At 43.8% G+C, this 22291-nt stretch overlaps 1 protein-coding gene across 2 annotated transcripts in view; it reads right to left on the bottom strand.

Moving 5' to 3' along the window:
- PLEKHG1 (pleckstrin homology and RhoGEF domain containing G1) overlaps window positions 1–22291 on the bottom strand; it is a 121631-nt gene that overhangs the window by 4632 nt on the left and 94708 nt on the right. For both annotated transcript variants that reach the window (XM_063632253.1, XM_055267423.2), the window contains exons 11-15: window positions 20116–20149; window positions 18582–18677; window positions 17086–17124; window positions 14647–14669; window positions 7030–8653 (exon numbers count right to left, since the gene is read on the bottom strand). In XM_063632253.1, coding sequence (XP_063488323.1) covers window positions 7030–8653; window positions 14647–14669; window positions 17086–17124; window positions 18582–18677; window positions 20116–20149 — 1816 coding nt within the window. The remainder of the gene's footprint in view (window positions 1–7029; window positions 8654–14646; window positions 14670–17085; window positions 17125–18581; window positions 18678–20115; window positions 20150–22291) is intronic.

The raw sequence follows: 22291 nt of genomic DNA, 5'->3' as shown, positions 1-22291 counted from the left end.
ACCACATGTATTGACTAACTCACATCTCATTTCACATCCCCAAGAAGCAGAGCACTAAAGCCTAGGCCACCAAGACATTAAGAAGGAACCGTCTGTGCATGTACTCAATAATCTAATGCTCTCTACTATTGGTTCAAGAATAGGACCTAACAGTTACTTCCACAAAAGCTTTTGCACTTAAAATTAAGCCACAAGTCCATTCTCCCCTTTGCCCTGATTCTGAGTACAGATATTTCTAAATATTAATACATTAACCATGCTATGGGTAAGGGATTCTCTTCGGCTAGCAAAAACTTAAGATGGGAGCTCAGAGATGTCAATTTCAAGATCTGCCACCCTCCCCAATCCAGGTACCTGCACAACCACCCTAGAATCAAAAAACTCTAATGCAGGGGTGTCCAATCTTTTGGCTTCCCCAGGAGACACTGGAGGAAGAAGAATTGTCTTGGGACACACATAAAATACACTAACAGTAGTGATAGCTGATGAGCTTTTTAAAAATCTCAAAAAAAAAAAAAACCCCTTAACGTTTTAAGAAAGTTTACAAATTTGTGTTGGGCCACATTCAAAGCTGTTATGGGCTGCATGCAGCTGTGGGCCATGGGTTGGACAAGCTTCCTCTAATGCATCCTATATCTTGCTCAGACCATATTGATACAATCTCTGTGAAGGAAATGTATCCTATATATGACAACCAGCAGGTAACACTGTTTTCTTCTTCTTCTTTAAGCTATTTACATTTTTAATGATGTGTTATCAGTAAATTATTTCTTGAACTTAAACTACTAATAAATACTCATTTAGGTGAGTTTTGCCTTTTCTTTTGAGTCTATCTTCTATGAGGAGAGAAAAACAACCTGTTATTGTGTGACCTTTAATTGCAACCCCAATCCCTCACCCCCTATTCCCTGTGATCAAGGTAAATAGTCTAACTTCTCATTACAGACCTATACTCAGATCCTTTGAGTTTTCAACTCCAAATTCCTTGGAAGAACAGAGATTATTAGTGTTGAAATTTCTAGTTACAAAAACTTGAGAAATGATTCCATTCCAAAGGCACAGTAAAGACCCTTAATACTAATTAGGGTTCAGCAACATCTTAAGAGAAAGAGTGTAAAAGTCTCCGCAGACACCAGTGTGCCCATGGTAGCCATCCTGAAACTATAATATTTCATTAACTATGAAACCCAATCAAAATCAGCTGGACCTTTAATACAGTCATTAGTTAGCAGACCCGCCTGAAAGACAGATGGTCTGCTCAAGCCATTCTCACATACAGTATAGCCCTGAGCCTGATCCCACAGCTGTATCAGGAAGGCTCTGAACTTCTACAAGGTTCCAAGAAGATGACAAGTTAGGAAAATGTAGCAGAACTTTAAAAATTCAAACAAACTATTCTAGTATCAAAATTTAACCATTAAGTCTTGTAAGAACAATCAGATCTTGACTTTAGCCCAGATAATCTGAAATCACATATCATCCAAAATATCCACAGTATTTCCCAGGCCTTTGTCTTATTATACGCTCCTTGTCCTTTGCTTAATCAAATCCTACTCATCTCTCAAGATTCTCCATAAGCCCTATCCTTCTCCTTACTTGAATCCTTTTCTGATTTCTCTTCTCTGAAGTCTTATATTGTGTGTACCTAGCTGTTGCCTGTGTGTGCACACACACATGCAGACACACACAATTTGTATTGCTGTGTTGCTAATTATTTTATGTAGGTTACTTTATTTTCATTTTATGTTTTTTTGAGACAAAGTCTCACTCTATTGCCCAGGCTGGAGTGCAGTGGCACAATCTTGGCTCACTGCAACCTCCACCTCCCGGGTTCAAGTGATTCTCCTGCCTCAGCCTCCCTAGTAGCTGGGACTACAGGTGCCCACCACCACGCCCAGCTAATTTTTGTATTTATAGTAGAGACAGGGTTTTGCCATATTAGCCAAGCTGGTCTCGAACTCCTGACCTTAAGTGATCCACCGGCCTTGGCCTCCCAAAGTGCTGGGATTACAGGTGTGAGTCACTGCGCCTGGCCATTTTATATAAGTTACTTTATTAGTCCCTGAGCTTTTCTTTTCTTTTTTTTTTTTGAGACAGGGTCTTATTCTGTCGGCCAGGCTGGAGTGGTACAATCATAACTCACTGCAGCCTCAAACTCCTGGGCTCAAATAATCCTCTTGCCTCAGCCTCCTGAGTACCTGGGACTATAGGCATGAGCCACTGTGCCTGAAAATTTTTAAGTTTTAAATTTAACTTTTAAATTTTTTGTAGAGAGGAAGTCTTGCTATGTTGCCCAGGCTGGTCCCAAACTCCTGAGCTCAAGCAATCCTCCTGCTTTAGCCTCCCAAAGTGCTAGGATTACATGTGTGAGCCACCTCGCCTGGCCTCTGAGCTTTTGGTCTGGGAGAACAATGCTGTACATTTCGTTCAGCTCCCTATAGAGCACCTAGAATGGTTTTAGACAGAAACAGGTCTTAATAACTAATTCATTACTCAGAAATTTTTTTCACTCCCTCCTTTATTTTACTTATTTTTTAATTTTTTTGAGATGGAGTCTCGCTCTGTTGCCCAGGCTGGAATGCAGTGGCACAATATCGGCTCTCTGTAACTTCTGCTTCCCGGCTTCAAGTGATTCTGCTGCCTCAGCCTCCAAAGTAGCTGGGATTACAGGCGCCCGCCACCACGCCTGGCTAATTCTTTGTATTTTTAGTAGAGACGAGGTTTCACCATGTTGACCAGGCTGGTCTTGAACTCCTGACCTCAAGTGATGTGCCCGCCTCAGCCTCCCAAGGTGCTGGGATTATAGATGTGAGCCACTGCGCCCAGCCTCCTTTTATTTTAAGCCTACTTTTAAAAATGGATGCACTTTCCTGAGACCATACCACTGGAAGTGGAAAGGTGGCCTGGAAATCAGGTCATAGCAGAAAAAGCGGAAGCAAGAAGACAGCTAAAATGCTTCCTATAGATAACTCATAATGGGAACAGTTTGGATGATAGAGTTGACCATTTATCAATTTGGAATAAAAGGTAGGCAATACAGGTGTGAGTCACTGTGCCTGGCCATACAGGTGTGAGTCACTGCACCTGCTGATCTAAGGGGTTTTTTGTTTGTTTCAGCTTGACCTTCTAAGAGAGTCTATAGCTTGTGTGACATCTATGTGAAGAAGAGACAAGCTTCCAGAGCTCCAGCTGTAATTAAACAGATTCTATTAGCCAGATGTACAGGGAACAGCCAGCCTGAGATGACACCTCTGGCCTAAAAAGTTTAGTATTAGTCAGCTGAGTTGAGGCTCCCCCATATCCTTAGTTCTAGTATTAGCAGTTGTATAGAATAAATATATTATGACTACATGACAATCGCAAGAATGTCTCTGGTTTATTGCCTTTTTTGAAATTCGAAAATTGGAGTTCTTATGATCTCAGACAAAAATTTAGAATAATGTTTGCCGAGGGAAATATCAAACAACATTTTAACCCTCCAGACAGAGGATTAAAACCAATGTTTCTGATGTTGCTCAAGATGTAGACAAAAGCATAAAATTGTGCCTTCCCTACTCTACACAAGGAGGAAAATTTCTCAAGCCTATATGGAGTTTTCTCCCATGTGAAACATCACCAAAAAAACCCAGAAACCCAAAGGCCTCCTTGCTCTCAAAGACTATCGGGAGGGAGGTCTGATGGAACAAGATGGCCAGCATGCTATGACAGGCTCTAAGATGTGGGAGCAACTGGACCTGGTTGGGTGATTTATAGGCGGAAATCTGACCCGGGGCCTGGAGACCCCGGCTAGAGAGTTCAATAAAGATGCTCGAGAGTTTCGGCAGGTGAATAAGGTGCTCCTCCTTCCGCACAGCACCGAGAGCAAGCTCCTGGCAAAGCGGCAAGGCCCACACGGAGAAGTCTGAAGAATCGGTCCATTCGATTACGACGTCCTGTGCCCAGATAAACAAGAAAGAGAAAAGGAGTCATCATGTCAACTGACGGAAAGCCTAGTGGGCACAGGAAGTGGTCTCGATCACCCAGATGGAAGAGGTGTGGATATGACTCGTCAGGTCCTAGGGACATGCCCCTGCCAGATGGCGGGGAAGACAGCACTCTCAGAAGATGACTCGGGAGAGATTTCCTCCTCCTTGCTGGGGAGAACGTCGACAGGAGCCCACCATGTCAAGAAAGGACCCAGATGCAAAGCTGAGAAAAGATCCTGGGGCATCCCAAGACAACACCAGCCGGCAAAACAAAAAGGAGAGCCAACCAAAAGTGAAAAGAAAACCCCAATGTGAAATCATTTAATACTTAAAAGGTGGGTAAAAAAGAAGACTATTCGAGGTAGTCGTAGGCCCTAAAGATTCAATATCAAAGGACATGCTTCTATCAAGATTGGAGCTTTGTATTTTAACAGATGGTCCATATTCAAAACAACCTGGCCCAGGGAATTACTACTTTTTCAGTGGTAGTCTGTGGGCATAACCCATCATCATCAAAAACTTCAGCATTATATTTTCTCTTATTCTGAGGAGCCCCAACCCAGACTTAGTCAGTGCTTGCAATTGCCAACATACAACTGTTTCTAAGGCCATATATATTCTCCTACCCCACCACAATTGTCCTCCTGCAGCTGGAACTCAGTCACTTTCCCTGTAACAGCAAACCAGCTTAGCAACGCTAGCATCAGAATAGGGACTTGAATTACTCATAGCACATCATGGCAAGGAGAAAAATACATGCATTCTAGTCTCACATGCATACAAAACCTTCATTTGATTAAAAAGAAGAACTCAGAGTCCATGAAATCCTTCAGGCATCAATTCCAGGACTTTGTTTCCCTATCTGTTAAGAAATTGTACTGAAGATTAAAACTTTAGACAATTCTTAAATACTCTCAAACTTAAAAAAAAAAGTTCCCTACAGATTCTTGTTATGTAACTTGTGGATTCATTTAAGATTTGGATATGCCCTTCCTATTCTTCAGTTTCCATGGATGTCAATAAGTCAGTCCCAAAGACAGCATTTAATAGTGGCATCAACCTGTCCCAGTGTGCTGATAATGAAGCTAACGATCAGAGCCTGTCCTGATACTAAGCCATCACCCAGCTTTCACTTTTAATTGTAGAATAGACTCCTCTCATTTGATACTAAGGTGGTCCTTTGTTAGAAAATCTGGGGCACGATTTCTTAAAATATGATGCAAAGGGCATACTATTTGAAATGCACATTCCTGAGCCTATAGCCAGAAATCTCTCTGCGCCTGGAGGTAAAAGCTCCTCAGGCAAGAGCCACTACCTTTGGACTTTTCTTTTTATGACAATTAGGGGCTTTATTCACAGCTAGGCTCTTCCCCAGAGATCAGTGTTAAATTTTGGCCTTCAAAAAAGTCTAACCATGAGCATCTCATTCCCATAGTCCTGATCCTACAATATTACACCTCAGATTCTGGTTTGGTTGTGCTCCACAAAGGAGTCTAGCTAAAGTATTAAACTCAGAAGCATATATGAAAATACTAAATGAGATAGTGTTAAATGCATTACAGTAGCTATTTAAAAAAAATTGAGTAGTAGGCCAGGTGTGGCGGCTCACGCCTGTAATCCTAGCACTTTGGGAGGCCAAGGCAGGAGGGTCACTTGAGCCCAGGAGTTTGAGAGCAGCCTGGGCAACATGATAAAATCCCATCCCTACAAAAACACTACAAAAAAAAAAGAAAATTAGCGGGGCGTGGTGGTGCACACTTGTAGTCCCAGCTACTAGAGAGGCTGAGGTGGGAGAGTCACCTGAGCCCAGGAGGCAGAGGCTGCAGTAAGCCATGTTCATGCTACTGCACTCCTGCCTGGGTGACACAGCCAGACCCTATCTCAAAAAAAAAAAAAAAAAAAAAAATTGAGTAGTAATGGAAATATGTGAGAAAACCACTGATTTATAGTGCGAGCAACTAAGGAGAGTACAATGGCTGGCGCGGTGGCTTACGCCTGTAATCCCAGCCCTTTGGGAGGCTGAGGCAAGAGGACTGCTTGAGCCCAGGAGTCGAGACCAGCCTGGGCAACATGGCGAAACCCTTTCTCTCCAAAAAATGTAAAAAGCAGCTGGGCATGGCCAGGCGTGGTGGCTCACGCTTGTAATCCCAGCACTTTGGGAGGCCGAGGTGGGCGGATCACGAGGTCAGGAGATCGAGACCACGATGAAACCCCGTCTCTACTAAAAAAAACACAAAAAATTAGCCGGGCGTGGTGGCGGGCGCCTGTAGTCCCAGCTACTTGGAGAGGCTGAGGCAGGAGAATGGTGTGAACCCGGGAGGCAGAGCTTGCAGTGAGCCGAGATTGCGCCACTGCACTCCAGCCTGGGCGACAGAGCGAGACTCCGTCTCAAAAAAAAAAAAAAAAAAAAAAAAAAAAAAAGTAGCTGGGCATGGTGGTTAGTGCCTCTGGTCCCAGTTACTCAGGAGGCTGAGGTGGGAGGATTGCTTGAGCCTGGGGAGGCTGAGGCTGCAGTGAGCTGTGATTGTGTCATTGTACTCCAGCCTGGGTGACAGTGAGATCCTGTCTCGAAAAAAAAAAAAAAAAGTATTCAAAAAAACCCCTCTTTTTGTTAGCACGAGTTGGCATTTTTGTTGAGACCCTGAAGCAAGAAACAATGTTATTCTATATGCTTCCAAACCTTAGAAGATTATACACACTCCTCCTCCTCCTCCTAAAAATTACTGATATATTGGAAAAATTAGAGATATCACAGGTTAAAACTGATTGCCTTTTTCATATTTTAGATTACCTTAGAGAAAACTCTTTCTTAAAATATTATCTCTGCAGTTACGATGTTACATGCACACCACCCCCCTCTGAGGCCAAATCATGCTACAATGTGCATAATTCATAGGAGGTGATGTGGGAAAGGCCAGTATGGCTTTGTCTGTGGTCTTACTTTGAGATGACAAAGCTTGAGTGTCAGTGTTCTCACAGGTGTGTCCGTTTTAAGGACATCTGAAATCTGAAAACCGCTCTCCCCTCTTACTTTGGAGAAGGAAGGAGGGCAGGGTGCACATACCAATGGCGGGCCCTCCTTGCTTCTTCTCTTCCAAGATGGCAGCCAGGTCTTTGTGCATGGATTTCTGATGCTGACTGTCCGGCGGCTGCTCCAGCTCCGGACTTTTCACTTTTAAAAGTTGATTCGCCTTCTTAATCTTCTGACTGTACTGCCGAGCCATCATAAACACCCTGCTTTTTGTCTTATCTGTGGCCTCCATTCCCAGGTCAGGGTTTTCTGAGTCTGTTTGAGACAGGCCACTGTTGGCCAGGTCGTAGGGATTGTCCATCAGGGGCATTTCACTAGCCAGAGAAAGCCGGTTAAGGCTCATAAAGGAGCCTTCTTTAGAAATCAGGTCTTCCTCAAAGGCACAGTTGGCGCGGCTGGCTCTGCCAGCCCTGCTCTTCACAGGCGTGAGGAGAGCCTGGCTCTCAGGCAGGGACAGGGTGGACACAGAGCGCCCCACGTCCCGGCTCAGCTCAGGGGTGCTCTCTGCGTGCAGCCTGTCTGGCACATCATCCTTGCTCACAGGAAACGCTGCCAGGAGACGGTCTCTGGCCTTGTCTTCATTTTTCTTGATGTAATTTTCCAGGTCATTCCAGATTTCATCTACTTCTTCGGACAGTTTATCAGATACAGGCTTATCAGGCATAGACAAGTTACAGCTGGGAGAGTCATACAGCAAACTCAGATAATCATGATCGGGGGTGGCCTGGTGGTAAGGGGCTTCGTCCTCACTGAACTGGAGGCTGTCTTGGGAAACAAACGGCCTCAGGCTGTCACAGCACACGAAGTCGGCCTCCAGACCCAAAAAGGTGCTCCGCTTTGCACGCTTTAGGCTGCTGCACTTAAAACCCAGCGATGGAGGATCTGGGAGCCCTATGGTGTCATAGATGTTCTCCTCAACCGCTTGGAGTTCATGCGTGCTTTGGCTGGATGCCTCTCCACCTGAGAGGGCGCCATCTTTCTGTGCGTAAAGAGAGCCCTTACTGTGGCCAGCTTGCCTCTTTGTGAAGGCTAACTCTGGGGTGCTCTTGGGGCGAACGGAGTCCCTGGCTGATTTAGGGGGAGTGGATTCAGCTTCTTCCCGCTTAGCAACCATTAGCTTTAAGTCCTCATAACTGATGTTATCATAGACATGGTCTATGTCATCAATAGTCAACTCTATGGATGACCCAAAGGGAGTCATCTCCTCCTGCCCTTCTGTTTTGGGGCCGTTCTGCAGTTCCCTAATTCTGTCACTAGTTCCTATTTCAGGAGGGCACGTGTTGCTCTCCCCAGCACTGCTGGCCCGCCTGACAATCCTGTGACCAGAGCTGGAGGTCTCTGTGGACTCCATCTGTCCCATATGCCAGCTGCAAGGGCGACTAGAAGTGTTATCTTCACATAGTCTGGTAGAGTTCAGGTCTGAGGAGGAAAATGACGGCACGAACATCTGATAATCATCTTCGTCATCCTCATTCTCCTGCGGGGACCGTCGGCTGGGAAACAAGGCTTGCCTGATCTGGTGATCAGTCCAGATGTTTCTGAGAGCTCCACCCGCTCGAAGCACGCTGATCATGGAAGAACTGCTAGGCTGACTATTTCTCTGCGCAGGAGACGGCCTTGCTGAAGTCAGCTGGGGAGATCCTTCCTCTCTAGAAACCTGAGGAAGATGGAAACATATCAACTGAATCACAGCACCATGGAGAAGACACATAACTCAGGAATTTCTCCTGTGTTTACACACTGCCTCCCCCACTAGGCTTTAATATTCTTTTATTTTTTCCTGAGATGGGGTCTTGCTGTGTTACCCAGGCTGATCTCAAACTCCTGGGCTCAAGCAATCCTCCCACCTCAGCCTCCCAAGTAGCTGGCACTACAGGTGGGAGCCACCGCACCTGGCCGAGTGTTTAACTGACTTGAATAGCACTTCAGATATTTTCAAAAAGGGAAGGACAGGAACTAATATATACTTAGCAACTAGGCTGGGCAATGTGCAGACATTCTCCAAACTTAATATTCACAATAATTTTATGAATTAGGTATGATCGTGCCAATTTCACAGTAAGGAAATCTAGGTTCCTGAAGTTTCAGTAACTTGTTCTATCTAGTCAGTAGTAAGACTAGTGCTAGAACCCAGGTCTAACCCCAAACCCCTTGCCCCAAAGCATGATATAAGCTAAATACAGAAAACTGTTAGATTCTTCAAATAAGTCTGGTGTACACTTGGCAAATATTTATTGCATAAATCAATATATATAGAAGTTAAGGGCTATGCTATCTGTTCTATTTGAGACTTTCTAAAGAGGTTTAGAGCCAGTGCTTTTCTCCTAGGGGTTTTATCATGATTTCTGGTATACCAAAAGCCCCTTCTGCTGATCCGACCACACACTCCAAGGATTTGTCTTAAATCTGCAGACCCACCACGAACATGGCCAGCATTACCTTGGTTTATAGATTCTAGGCAAAGAGTTTTTATTGTAGAAATGTAATTTAATCCTCTGTTCATTTAATGACATTTTTACTTATTTCAAAATACATTTAATTAACATTTAGTTGCCTATAAGGACGTAAAATAGGAACAATATTAATAATTTTTTAATTTTTATTTTTTTGAGACAGAATCTCGCTCTGTCGCCCAGGCTGAAGTGCAGCCTGGGTCCCTTGACATGATCTTGGCTCACTGCAACCGCTGCCTCCTGGGTTCAAGCAATTCTCGTGCTTCAGCTTCTGGAGTAGCTGGGATTATAGGTGCCCACCACCATGCCTGACTAATTTTTGTATTTTTAATAGAGACAGGGTTTTGCTGTGTTGGCCAGGCTGGTCTTAGACAAACTCCTGGCCTCAAGAGATCCGCCCACCTTGGCCTCCCAAAGTGCTAGGATTATAGGCCTGAGCCACTGCACCGGGCCAAATTAGTGATTTCTAATCAAAGAAAACAATGAGGTCTTTTATAACTTGGAACCCTTCTGGATGGAGCTTGGTGGTGCAGACAGGAGCAGATTACCCTCTGATGCTATTCTGCAGATAGGATTAACTTCAAAGGCTTGAAAGAGTTAAGACCTAATTAGTACCAGGGACATATATTCTAATAAAATACTATAGCAACCTATTGGAAATGTCAAATAAGCAAGAACTTTTCATCACATGTCAATGAAAATGGGATATATGTTAATTGGAATATCTATTAGAGAGGGAAGAGAGGAGTAGAGAGACAATAATAGAATTTCATCCTAAATGTTATTTTTCTATTAAAACTTAAGCAATTCAATTAGTCATTTATTTCTTTTCACACATACATACACACACAATATTTATACCTAGTATTTGTTCATATATATGTTTTTCACATTCTTTAATATATCTTTCTCTTCACCTTACTCAGACTGCGCTGGTATGATGTTATAAAAATATAGGAACCCAGTAATTACTTTTTGTAAAGTAAAACAAGGTTAATATTAACTAGTTAAATTATGACAAAACACTTTTAAAGTGTAATAAAATTATTTTGTGTTTCTCACAATAGCCAAAAGTGATCCTTCCTAAGATCATCCATCCCAGAAAATTCCCATAGGTTTTAGAAAATTAGGAAACCTGAATTGTTAATATTAAAGTATTTTTTTAAGGTAATTACACTTGAAATTAAAACAGCAGTTTTGGCTGGGCACAGTGGCTCACGCCTGTAATCCCAGCACTTTGGAAGGCTGAAGCAGGCGAATCACCTGAGGTCGAGAGTTCGAGATCAGCCTGACCAACATGGAGAAACCCGTCTCTACTATAAATACAAAATTAGCCGGGCATGGTGATGCATGCCTGTAATCCCAGCTACTTGGGAGGCTGAGGCAAGAGAATCACTTGAACCCGGGAGGCAGAGGTTGCAGTGAGTCGAGATTGTGCCACTGGACTCCAGCCTGGGCAACAAGAGCAAAACTCTATCTCAAAAAAAAAAAAAAAAAAAAGAAAGCAGTTTTTTGGAAGCTGTAAATTTACATCAAATTAATCATTAAGAAAACTGAAGATGCTCTTAAATTAAGAAGTAATCATCTGGGCACGGTGGCTCATGTCTGTAATCCCAGCACTTTGGGAGGCCAAGGCAGGCAGATCACTTCAGCCCAGAAGCTAGAGACCAGCCTGGGCAACAAGGTGAGACACGCTGTTTCTACAAAAAATATTTAATAAAGAAAGAAGAAAGAAAAGAAAGAAAAAGGAAAGAAAGGCAAGAAAGGAAAGGAAAGGAAAGGAAGGAAGGAAAAGAAAGAGAGAAAGAGAGAGAGAGAGAAAGAAAGAAAGAAAAGAAGGGAAGGGAAGGGAAGGGAGGGGAGAGGAGGGGAGGGGAGGGGAGGGGAGGGGAGGGGAGGGGATCAGCCTGCACATGGTGATGCACACCTGTAATCCCAGCACTTTGGGAGGTGAAGGTGGGAGGATCACTTGAGTCAAGGAGTTTAAGACCAGCCTGGGCAACATAGTCAGACCTTGTCTCTACAAAAAATGAAAGAGTTAGCCGGGCGTGGTGGCGCATGACTGTAGTCCAGTTACTTGGGAGGCTGAGGTGGGAGGATTCCTGAGCCTGGGAGGTTGAGGCTACAGTGAGCTGAGATCGTGCCACTGCATTCCAGCCTGGGTGACAGAGCAAGACCTTGCCTCAAAATAAATAAATAAATGTTTAAAAAAATAGGAAAGAATCAGCATATGGTTGGTCACAATATAGAAAGTCATGGTAAAAACTGCAATTACTTTTGCACCAACCTAACAATTTCGATATGTCAGTTTTGCCACAGCCTGAATGAACTTTTTTCCTGTCCTTCCACATTCTCAGCATTTGAGCTATTTAACAATGATATTAGCTATCATGTTTTCATTTTTTGAGACAGAGTCTCACCCTGTCGCCCAGGCTAAAGTGCAGTGGCACAATCTCGGCTTACTACAACCTCCGCCTCCCGGGTTCATGTGATTCTCCTGCCGCAGCCTCCCAAGTAGCTGGGACTACAGGTGCATGCCGCCATGCCCAGCTAATTTTTTGTATTTTAGTAGAGAAGGGGTTTCACTGTGTTGGCCAGGCTGATCGTGAACTCCCAAGCTTAGGCAATCCGCCCGCCGCGACCTCTCAAAGTGCCGGGATTACAGGTGTGAGCCACCACGCCCAGCCTTTTTTGCTCTTGTCGCCCAGGCTGGAGTGTAATGGCATGATTTCAGCTCACTGTAACTTCCACCTCCTAGGTTCAAGCAATTCTCCTGCCTCAGCCTCCTGAGTGGCTGTGGATTATAGGCGCCCATCACCACGCCTGGCTGATTTTTTTGTATTTTTAGTAGAGACGGGGTTTCACCATGTTGGCCAGGCTGGTCTCGAACTCCTGACCTCAGGTGATCCAACCACCTCAGCCTCCCAAAGTTCTGGGATTACAGGCATGAGCCACCATGCCCGGCCGATATTAGCTATCATTTATAGAACACTTGCTTTGTGCCAAATATTCCATTAATAAGCACTTTTAAGAACATGTTGCATTTAATCTTTGTAACAGTTCTGTAAATTAGGAAACTAAGTCCTGGTAAGGTTAAGCAATTTGCCTGTAGTTACACAGTTTATAAATGGCAGAAATGGATTTGAATCCATGTCTTAATCCACAGCTTACACATGAGCTTAACCACCTCACACACACGTACACAGCCTCAAAATATATATTCTGGGAGAAATATTAAGCTATTATTAAGGAATAGTTCCTGTTATAAACTACTTATTAATTTATTTATGAGACAGAATCTCACTCTGTTGACCAGGCTGGAGTGCAGTGGCACTATCTCAGCTCACTGCAACTTCTGCTTCCTGGCTGAAGTGATTCTCCAGCCTCAGCTTCCCAAGTTGCTGGGAACACAGGCACAAGCCACCACACCCAGCTCATTTTTGTACTTTTTTTGGAGAGAGGGGGTTTTACCATGTTGCCCAGGCTGATCTTGAGTTCCTGAGCTCAAAGTGATCTGCCAACCTTGGCCTCCCAAAGTGCTAGGATTACAGGTATGAGCCACCACACCTGGCTGTTATAAACTCTTTAATCATCAGTAAATCTGCTCTCCTTGAATTTAATATACCTTCGGCACATTACTATTAGGAGATGGAATTTTATCACAAAAAAAGCATGGATGTTTTCTTTCTTGCCTTTTGATTTTATAAGGTTTGGTTATGCCCATATGGACCCGGCTTGAGCATTGCTGTAGAAAGTTTTCAAGCAGCTCCTGAGATTGAATCTCTAGAACTCTTTGATGGGGAGATTCCTTCTTTTAGCACTGAGAGGGACATGGCTCCACAATGCTACTATGGCTGCTTTGAAGAGCAGGGAGCCTTCTGCAGTGACCCCACTTACGAAATCAAAACCTTATGCCATATTTCAGGACAATGAACCAATTAATATTAATAAGTTTCACACGTTTCCAAACAAAAGCATGTACTACCTGAAAAAAAATGCACACGCCTCAGCCATGACAATCACTTAAAGGTAAGACTATGTTCAGCCGGGCGCAGTGGCTCATGCCTGTAATCCCAGCACTTTGGGAGGCCGAGACGGGTGGATCACCTGTGGTCTGGAGTTCCAGACTGGCGTTGCCAACTTGGTGAAACCCCTGTCTCTACTAAAAATACAAAAATCAGCTGGGCATAGTGGCGGGTGCCTGTAGTCCAAGCTACTAGGCTACTTGGGAGGCTGAGGCAGGAGAATTGCTTGTACCCGGGAGGCAGAGGTTGCAGTGAGCCGAGATTGCACCAGTGCACTCCAGCCTGGGCAACAGAGAGAGACCAAGTCTCAAAAGAAAAAAAAAAAAAGACTACGTTGATTTTTAGACATTTTCTTGGTTTTAATGGAAAGATACAACGTTTATCGACAAGGTCGTTTTGGTTCTGTGCTAAGCCATGGTAGAAATGAGATTGTAGGGAGAGGTTTTCATAGCCATATTCTTCTAGATACAGAACATTAAACAAGGAGCCATGATCAGTTCTCTAAGAATTGTTAATTAAGCCAACTGATCAGTAGCCACACTGGACAAACCACTCAGGTCAGGAGAAAGTACCTATTCTTCATAGGTAATACAGTTGGATATAATATCTTCCAATACAGTATACCATTCTTATTCTCCCTCTCCTAAGCTTTTGTCAGGGGAAGAAAAACCAAAACTTGATATGACAAAGTCTCATTCAATCATACGTCATCACCACTTATGTCAGCAGCAGAACCATATTCTTAGAAGGGGGCCCCTCGCCCTTGTGAATGAAGGCTCACGTGTGGAGGAGGGAGTTAGATCCAGGAGGCAGGGGCGTTGGTCTTACACCAGTGGAGGCAAAGGACAATGTGAGGTGGCTCACGTGAGCACCAGGCAGGTATTACACCCTAAGGTAAGGTTACAGCCTCTGAGGTGTGATATGGGGCAGAGGATGAATAAATAATCACCGTGGTTCTCAGATGTGGGCTGGGGAAAGGGAAGAAGTGGATAAGGATGAGTCTTTGCTTAAATCAAATGTAAATAATTCAAAATGTAAAATACCAAATTTCCAATATGTAAAATAACTGTTGACACTTGGAATACGGGCTGGGGATGAGAGAGATGGGGAAGTGGCACCTATGAGGGGTGCCTGAAGTGAACATTTCAAGTAAGAAATGAGATAGAGCTTACCTTTTGGATGTCTTGTGCTGTTTCTGAAAAATAAAAATTTTTTTTCAAGTTTGAGAATGAAAATGTACCTCCTATATAAGTAAGCACTAATATTTTATAGAATTTAGAAACTTATTACTAGTAATTGAAGCCCAAGTGACTTCTGGGCCCTATAGATCTAATTTTCAGAAAATCCCTGTCAGCTCTCCCAGCTGCATACCCCACACTACATCAAACAACCTTACATGCATCTGAGCGCTAGGTGTCTTCCTCAATCCCTGACAGCCATTAACTAATTCATGTTCAAGATTTTTCAAAAGCTTCCAAACAAAAATGTGTTGTTTCCTGAAAAAAAAAAAAAATTGCACATGCCCCGTGCCATGACAATTATGTAAAGATGATATTGTTTCTGTTGATTTTTTGACATTTTATTGGTTTTAACTAAAAGATGCAGCCTTCTTGCAAAGAAGGGGTGTTGCCAGTGGAATTGTGGGGAGAGATTTACATAGCCACATCCTTACAGAAGACACCCTTAGAGCTAGCCTAATTATGGGTATCTCCTCTTTAAAGATGATTATAGAAGCATATGAAGTCCTTCCCTCTCCACAGATCCCATCCTCCAAGGAAACAACAGTTAACAGCTGAATGTTTATCTTTCCAGCTCCTGCACTACCCCTACCCCACCACAATAATTGTTTCGCTTTTATTTTTTACTTTTTTTGAGATGGAGTCTCACTCTGTCGTCCAGGCTGGAGTGCAGTGACACAGTCTCGGCTCACTGCAGCCTCTGCCTCCTGGGTTCAAGCGATTCTTGTGTCTCAGCCTCCCCAGTAGCTGGGATTACAGGCATAAGCCACCATGCCTGGCTAACTTTTGTATTTTTAGTAAAGATGGGAGCTTGCCATGTTGGCCAGGTTGGTCTCGAACTCCTGACCTCAGGTGATCCACCCTCCTCGGCCTCCCAAAGTGTTGGCATTACAGGCATGAGCCACCATGCCCAGCCTGTTTCACTTTTAAAATAAGGATTCAGTATGCAACTTTGTATATTCTGCAAAATGTATGTGGACACTCTTGTGAATAGGTAGAGATCTGCTTTATTTTTGACAGCTGTAGAATATTCCATTGTGTGTATGGACGTATTACAATTTCTTTAAGTATATTTCCAACTGCCTAGGCATTTTTATAGAGTGTCATGTTACAAATACTGCAAAAAACAAACTCGCACATAAATCTGTCTACATGTGGGTAAGTACATCTGTGCAAGTGAAACTGTTGGGTTAAGGGCAAACGTACATTTTAAATTCAAACGACTATTACCAAATTTTGCCCGGAAGCATTGCAAAAACTTACACTCCCACCAACAGTTTTGGAGTGACTATTTTTCTATATGTTTTGGCCAAGTTCATAGACTTTCCCTTCTATTTATTTCATTTAAATGTATGGATTTTCTGATTATGAATATGGATGGCCATTTAAAAATTTTATTGCCAGTTTGTGTGTTTTTCTGAAACTGCCTAATTATATTCTTCTTTTTTTTTTTTTTTTTGAGTCCTTTGGGCTGGGCGTGGTGGCTCATGCCTGTAATCCCAGCACTTTGGGAGGCCAAGGCGGGTGGATCACCTGAGGTTGGGAGTTCGAGACCAGCCTGACCAACATGGAGAAACCCCATCTCTACTAAAAATACAAAATTAGCCAGGCGTGGTGGCACATGCTTGTAATCCCAGCTACTCGGGAGGCTGAGGCAGGAGAATCACTTGAACCCAGGAGGCAGAGGTTGAGGTGAGCCGAGATCACGCTATTGCACTCTAGCCTGGGCAACAAGAGCAAAACTCTGTCTCAAAAAATAAAAAAATAAAAAATAAATAAGAGTCCTCTGTCTTTTCTTTTTGATGTATGGAGTTTCTTTATATAATAGGAATATTAATCTTTTTAGGCCTGTCAAATATATTACAAGTATTTTATGTCATTTGACTGTATATTTTATTTTAAATTGTATTATTATTATTTTTTGTGACACAGTCTCACTCTGTTGCCCAGGCTGGAGTGCAATGGCGTGATCTCGGCTCACTGCAACCTCTGCTTCCCAGGTTTAGGCGATTCTCCTGCCTCAGCCTCCCAAGTAGCTGGGATTACAGGCACGAGCCACTAGGACTGGCTAATTTTTGTATGTTTAGTAGAGATGGGGTTTCACCATGTTGGCCAGGCTAGTCTCGAAGTCCTGGCCTCAACAGAGCCGCCCGCCTTGGCCTCCCAAAGTGCTGGGATTACAGGCGTGAGCTACTGTGCCTAGCTTTGACTATATATTTTATAATGGGACACTTTTATTTACAGAAGTTAATCTTTTTGTAATCAAATCAAATCTGTCAATCTGTAATTTATCTGGTATTTATTTATTTTTGTGTGGTTTGATTTAGTAAATATCGACAAGAATGAAACAGGAAAATATATTTTGCGACTTACCATTGGTCTTCAAAACTTTATGTGATCGTGAGGAAGGTTCTGGGAGACAAAACAAAGCCAGCATCATTGGCAAAACCAAATCAAACCTTTTTCTTTATTCTTTATAAAAGGATTATGAGCCTATTGACAGATCGACAGAGCTCTATAACTTTTGTATCAAATTTAACAAAATTCCCATTGCTCAGAGATACACAGGAGCAAGACACTCACTCTGCTAAAATGGTAGAATAAATGTTACGCTGTGTTATCAGGAGTCACCCAATAGGAAAGCAAAATCTGACTTTTTCAATCCTGTCAGTAGCAGAGCAGCTTCCTCAGCTTTCAATAACACCTACAAGCTGATGATGTTCAATTGTACATTCTTTTTTTTTTTTTTTTGAGACTGAGATTCACTCTTGTCTCCCAGGCTGGAGTGCAATGGTGCGGTCTCGGCTCCCTGCAACCTCTGCTTCCCGGGTTCAAGTAATTCTCCTGCCTCAGCCTCCTGAGTAGCTGGGATTACAGGTGTCTGCCAACATGCCGGGCTAATTTTTGTATTTTTAGTAGAGATAGGGTTTCACCATGTTGGCCAAGCAGGTCTCAAACTCCTGACCTCAGGTGATCCTCCCACCTCAGCCTCCTGAAATGCTGGGATTACAGGCATGAGCCACCGCGCCCAGCCTTATTTGTATTTTTTGTCTCTCGAACCATGAGCTCCTTGCAAGCAGGAGTCACGTGGATTATTTATCCTTGCATTCCTAGTCCTTAGCAAAGCATAAAGTGGGTAATGAATAAAGACTGCTTCAAATAAAACCCCAAACCCGTCTGAACTAAGACAATAGTTCATGGAGTCTGGTGCAGCAAATATGAATTAAAATTTTAGCACTTTGGATAATCTTTTTGTGTGTGTCACTCATAGGATGTGATTTTTCATTAGCAACAGCAAATACAGTTTAAGTATCTGCATGTCAATGGTAAGATGTACAAAGCAAAATTAGTTGACTGGCATGCTTGATAGTCACTGGGAAACATTAAGTAGAAGAGAGTTTTTTTTTTTTTTTTTTTTTTTTTTTTGAGACAGAGTCTCACTCTGCCGCCCATGCTGGAGTGCAGGAGTGCAGTGGCACGATCTTGGCTCACTGCAACCTCCGTCTCCTGGGTTCAAGCGATTCTCCTGCCTCAGCCTCCCAAGTAGCTAGGATTACAGGCGCCTACCACCAAGCCTGCCTAATTTTTATATTTTTACTAGAGATGTGGTTTCTCCATGTTGGCCAGGCTGGTTTCGAACTCCTGACCTCAAGTGACCGACCTGCCTCGGCCTGCCAAAGTGCTGGGATTACAGAGAAAAGAGCTATAGATCAAAAGCTTGTGAGTCCCATCTTAAGGCAGCTGCAAATGTATTCAGACCAGCAGTGAGCTGAGAAACCAGACAGAACATGCCCTTTTGTCAGATTCAATGGGACTTTCATTGCCAGTCCCCCATTAGAATTAAATTTTTATGACAACATCCTATTTACCAGATTTTCTTCTCAGCCGATATGGAGCAGAACCTTCTTTAGAGCCATACAGTGCTTTTGTCTCTCCCTCAGGACTGTAACAGAAGCCTGGATGATCTGTAAAGATAACCACGTGCATCAGTGGGACTGCGGTGTCAGGGGCTTCTCAGAAAATGGTTATCGCTAGTGTAAATTTATGTGGATTTATCACTATCATTATTATTATTATTATTGAGACAGAGTCTTGCTCTGTCGCCCATGCTGAAGTGCGGTGGCATGATCTCGGCTCACTGCTGACCTCCACCTCCCAAGTTTAAGCGATTCTCCTGCCTCAGCCTCCCGAGAAGCTGAGACTACAGGCGCGTGCCACCATGCCTGACTCATTTTTGTAGTTTTAGTAGAGATGGGGTTTCACCATATTGGCCAGGCTGGTCTTGAACTCCTGATCTCAGGTTATCCACCTGCCTTGGCCTCCCAAAGTGCTGGGATTACAGGTGTGAGCCACCATGCCCGGCCTATATGGATTTATTTTTTTTCATCTGACATGGATATGATCCCCCCCCCATAATTGCTGCTGTATATGTATCTCAGGGCTTTCTGTTTACATTGGGAAGTGTAGGAGTCTGTTAGCTGGGATGACAGGCGTGAGCCACCACACCCGGCCAAAAAAAAAAAAAAAAAAATCTGAAGGCAATTTCTGCGGGCTGAAATGTTGAGGTCTAGAGAATACAGCCTAGCACTCTGCTGGGGAGCTCCGGGCATCATTTCTTGGGTCTGTTGGATGCGAGATGGAAGCCTCAGCTGCAGCGATGGTGGGAATGCACCTGTTTCCACTTTGCTGATGCTGCTTTTCCCCCTGGAGAGTTAACAAGTGCCAGGCTGGAGGGAAGGGAATCAACGTTTCCACTTGATTCCTCAAAGTAAGGTCTTATGAAAGGGTTAAGTAAAAGTAGAAGTGTTTTCAGTATAAGTTTCCAGCAGACCTGACTGCATTTAAAGCCATTGTTTTCTTTTTATTCTATTTAATTTGAAAAATAACAAAGATGTGATAAATGCTGTTACATAAGGTCTTATTTAATAGGAAGGACCTGTAATATTTATTTTCTTCTGCTTTTGTAAGCCTAGAAATACTCACATATGTGGGGTGGTTGTGATTTTAGAATTTTCTGCTGCATCAGGAAAATTAATACTACGAAGCGACTGCGTAGGGATGAAGTGAGAAATGCATTGTGAAACTCTGGCTTTTGGTGGTGGCAGAGGTTGGGGCGGGGGTGAGGGTAGAGTTGAACCTGGAGACATAACTGACATTGTTAGTTGGTGCAGAAACCCAGACAGTGGCCAGCCATCAAGGGACTCAGATAAACCTGGGAGAACCAACGTAGAAACAAGCCAATGTGCTCAGAAGGGATTATACTGTCTACCCAATTTGTGAAAACAGTGAATAGAGAGATACTATTTTCTAACAATTGACATTTTCATGAACTTTAAGATAGAAAATGTGATAGATACAAACAGGCAATGAAATTTCAAATTGTGTTAAGGAAATAAAACTTACGAATGGCATCCATTTCAAGGATTGCTTGCTTGGCCTGAAAGAGAGAAAGTAGAGCTGTAACTCCAATTGCCTTTTTTTTTCTTTAAACTCCAAATCTCAACACAGATCTTATCCCACCTGAATAAATAGATTTTTAAAAACGTTTAAAAACTCGCTATTTATTTTAAGCATTTACACACAGTTCAGGGAATTCAAGCAGATAAGCGCCCTCAAGTGGGTAATAGCCGCTACACCATCGAGGCACCAGAGCTAAGACTGCACCCCCAATCCTGTGAAAGAGGAGGGAGGGAGGCTGGTTCCTAAGCCTGGCTGATCATTAGCACTCATTGGCCAGCTTATTAAAAATGCAGATTCTTGGCTGGATGCGGTAGTTCACGCCTGTAATCCCAGCACTTTGGGAGGCCGAGGTGGGCAGATCATAATCACAAGGTCAGGAGTTCAAGACAAGCCTGGCCAATATGGTGAAACCCCATCTCTACTAAAAATACAAAAAATTAGCCGGGTGTGGTGGCGGGCGCCTGTAGTCCCAGCTACTCGGAGAGGCTGAGACAGGAGAATGTCGTGAACCCGGGAGGCGGAGCTTGCAGTGAGCCGAGATTGCGCCACTGCACTCCAGCCTGGGTGACAGAGCAAGACTCCATCTCAAAAAAAAAAAAAAAAAAAATACAAAGATTAGCCAGGCATGGTGGCAGGCGCCTGTAGTCCCAGCTAATCGGGAGGCTGAGGCAGGAGAATCGCTTGAACCCAGGAAGCAGAGGTTGCAGTGAGCCGAGATTGTACCACTGCACTCTAGCCTGGGCGACAGAGCAAGACTCCGTCTCAAAAAAAAAAAAAAAAAAAAAAAAATGCAGATTCTTACTACCCAACCCTCATCTACTGACTCAAAAGCTCAAGGCACGGAGCCTGCTATCTTTATCACCAGCCCTCACCACGACACTATGGCCTTGTAACTATTTTGAGTTAATTGCAAAATGGCTGCTGGAAGTTTCCTCTCATTGTTATCTTTCCTCCTGCAGAATGCTATGTGATTATCATGAGCTAAGTCTCTCCGTTTCCCCAACTCCCTGCACCTCCCATCTCCTCTGTGTGCCCCAGAATCTCCCAGAGTGAGACGGCCCTGAAGGACAATGTCTGTGATCCCAGCTCAGGCACTTCACTAGGTAGGTGCTTTCCCATCCCAGAACGTGCTTCCTCAACTGGACAGTGGGATCATGGAGCCTCTCTTTCAGAATGGTCATTAGGATTCAATGATCAGCTCAACTGGTGAGTTCCACCCACCCTCCTAGGGCAGGGGTCCCCAACCCCGAGCCACAGACTGGTACTAGTTCATGGCCTGTTAGGAACTGGGCCGCACGGCAGGAGGTGAGTGGTGGGCAGGCGAGAGAAGCTTCATCTGGATTTACAGCAGCTCCTCATGGCTCGCATTACAGCCTGAGCTCCGCCTCCTATCAGATCAGTGGCAGCATTAGATACTCATAAGAGTGTGAACCCTACTGTAAATTATGCATGGGAGGGATCTAGGTTGCAGCACTCCTTATGAGAATCTAATGCCTGATGATCTGAAGTGGAGCTGAGGCAGTGATGCTAGCACTGAGGAGCAGATTAACGTTAGCAGAGAGGTTTGACTGCACAGAGACCATAATAAATCAATTGCTTGCAGATTCATATCAAAACCCTGTCAGTGAGTGACAAGGGGCAATGAAACTGCATCTGGTGGCAGACTTTATTGTGGCAAGTGAGTTGATGTACTTCAATTGTACAGCTGCATCCGGTGGCCTTAAAAGTATGTTTGAGGCTGGGCGTGGTATCTCATGCCTGAGATCTCAGCACTTTGGGAGGCTGAGGCAGGCAGATCACAAGGTCAGGAGTTCAAGACCAGCCTGACCAACATGGTGAAACCCCGTCTCTACTAAAAATACAAAAATTAGCTGGGCGTGGTGGTGTGCGCCTGTAACCCCAGCTACTCAGGACGCTGAGGCAGGAGAATTGCTTGAACCTGGGAAGGTAGAGGTTGCAGCACCACTGCACTACAGCCTAGGAGACAGAACGAGACTCCATCTCAAAAAAAAAAAAAAAAAAAAAGTATGTTTGAGACAACTTCAAATCTCCATACATTCCGGATTAAAGTCCAGGAGAATATCCTGAGATTGCCACAAAAGCACAAAAGCCTGCTTCC

The sequence above is a fragment of the Symphalangus syndactylus genome, chromosome 2 (genome assembly GCF_028878055.3).
Source record: "Symphalangus syndactylus isolate Jambi chromosome 2, NHGRI_mSymSyn1-v2.1_pri, whole genome shotgun sequence".
In the NCBI taxonomy this organism is placed as follows: domain Eukaryota; kingdom Metazoa; phylum Chordata; class Mammalia; order Primates; family Hylobatidae; genus Symphalangus; species Symphalangus syndactylus.
The sequence above is the reverse complement of the archived record's forward strand: the minus strand, read 5'-3'. Positions and strand labels throughout refer to the sequence as shown.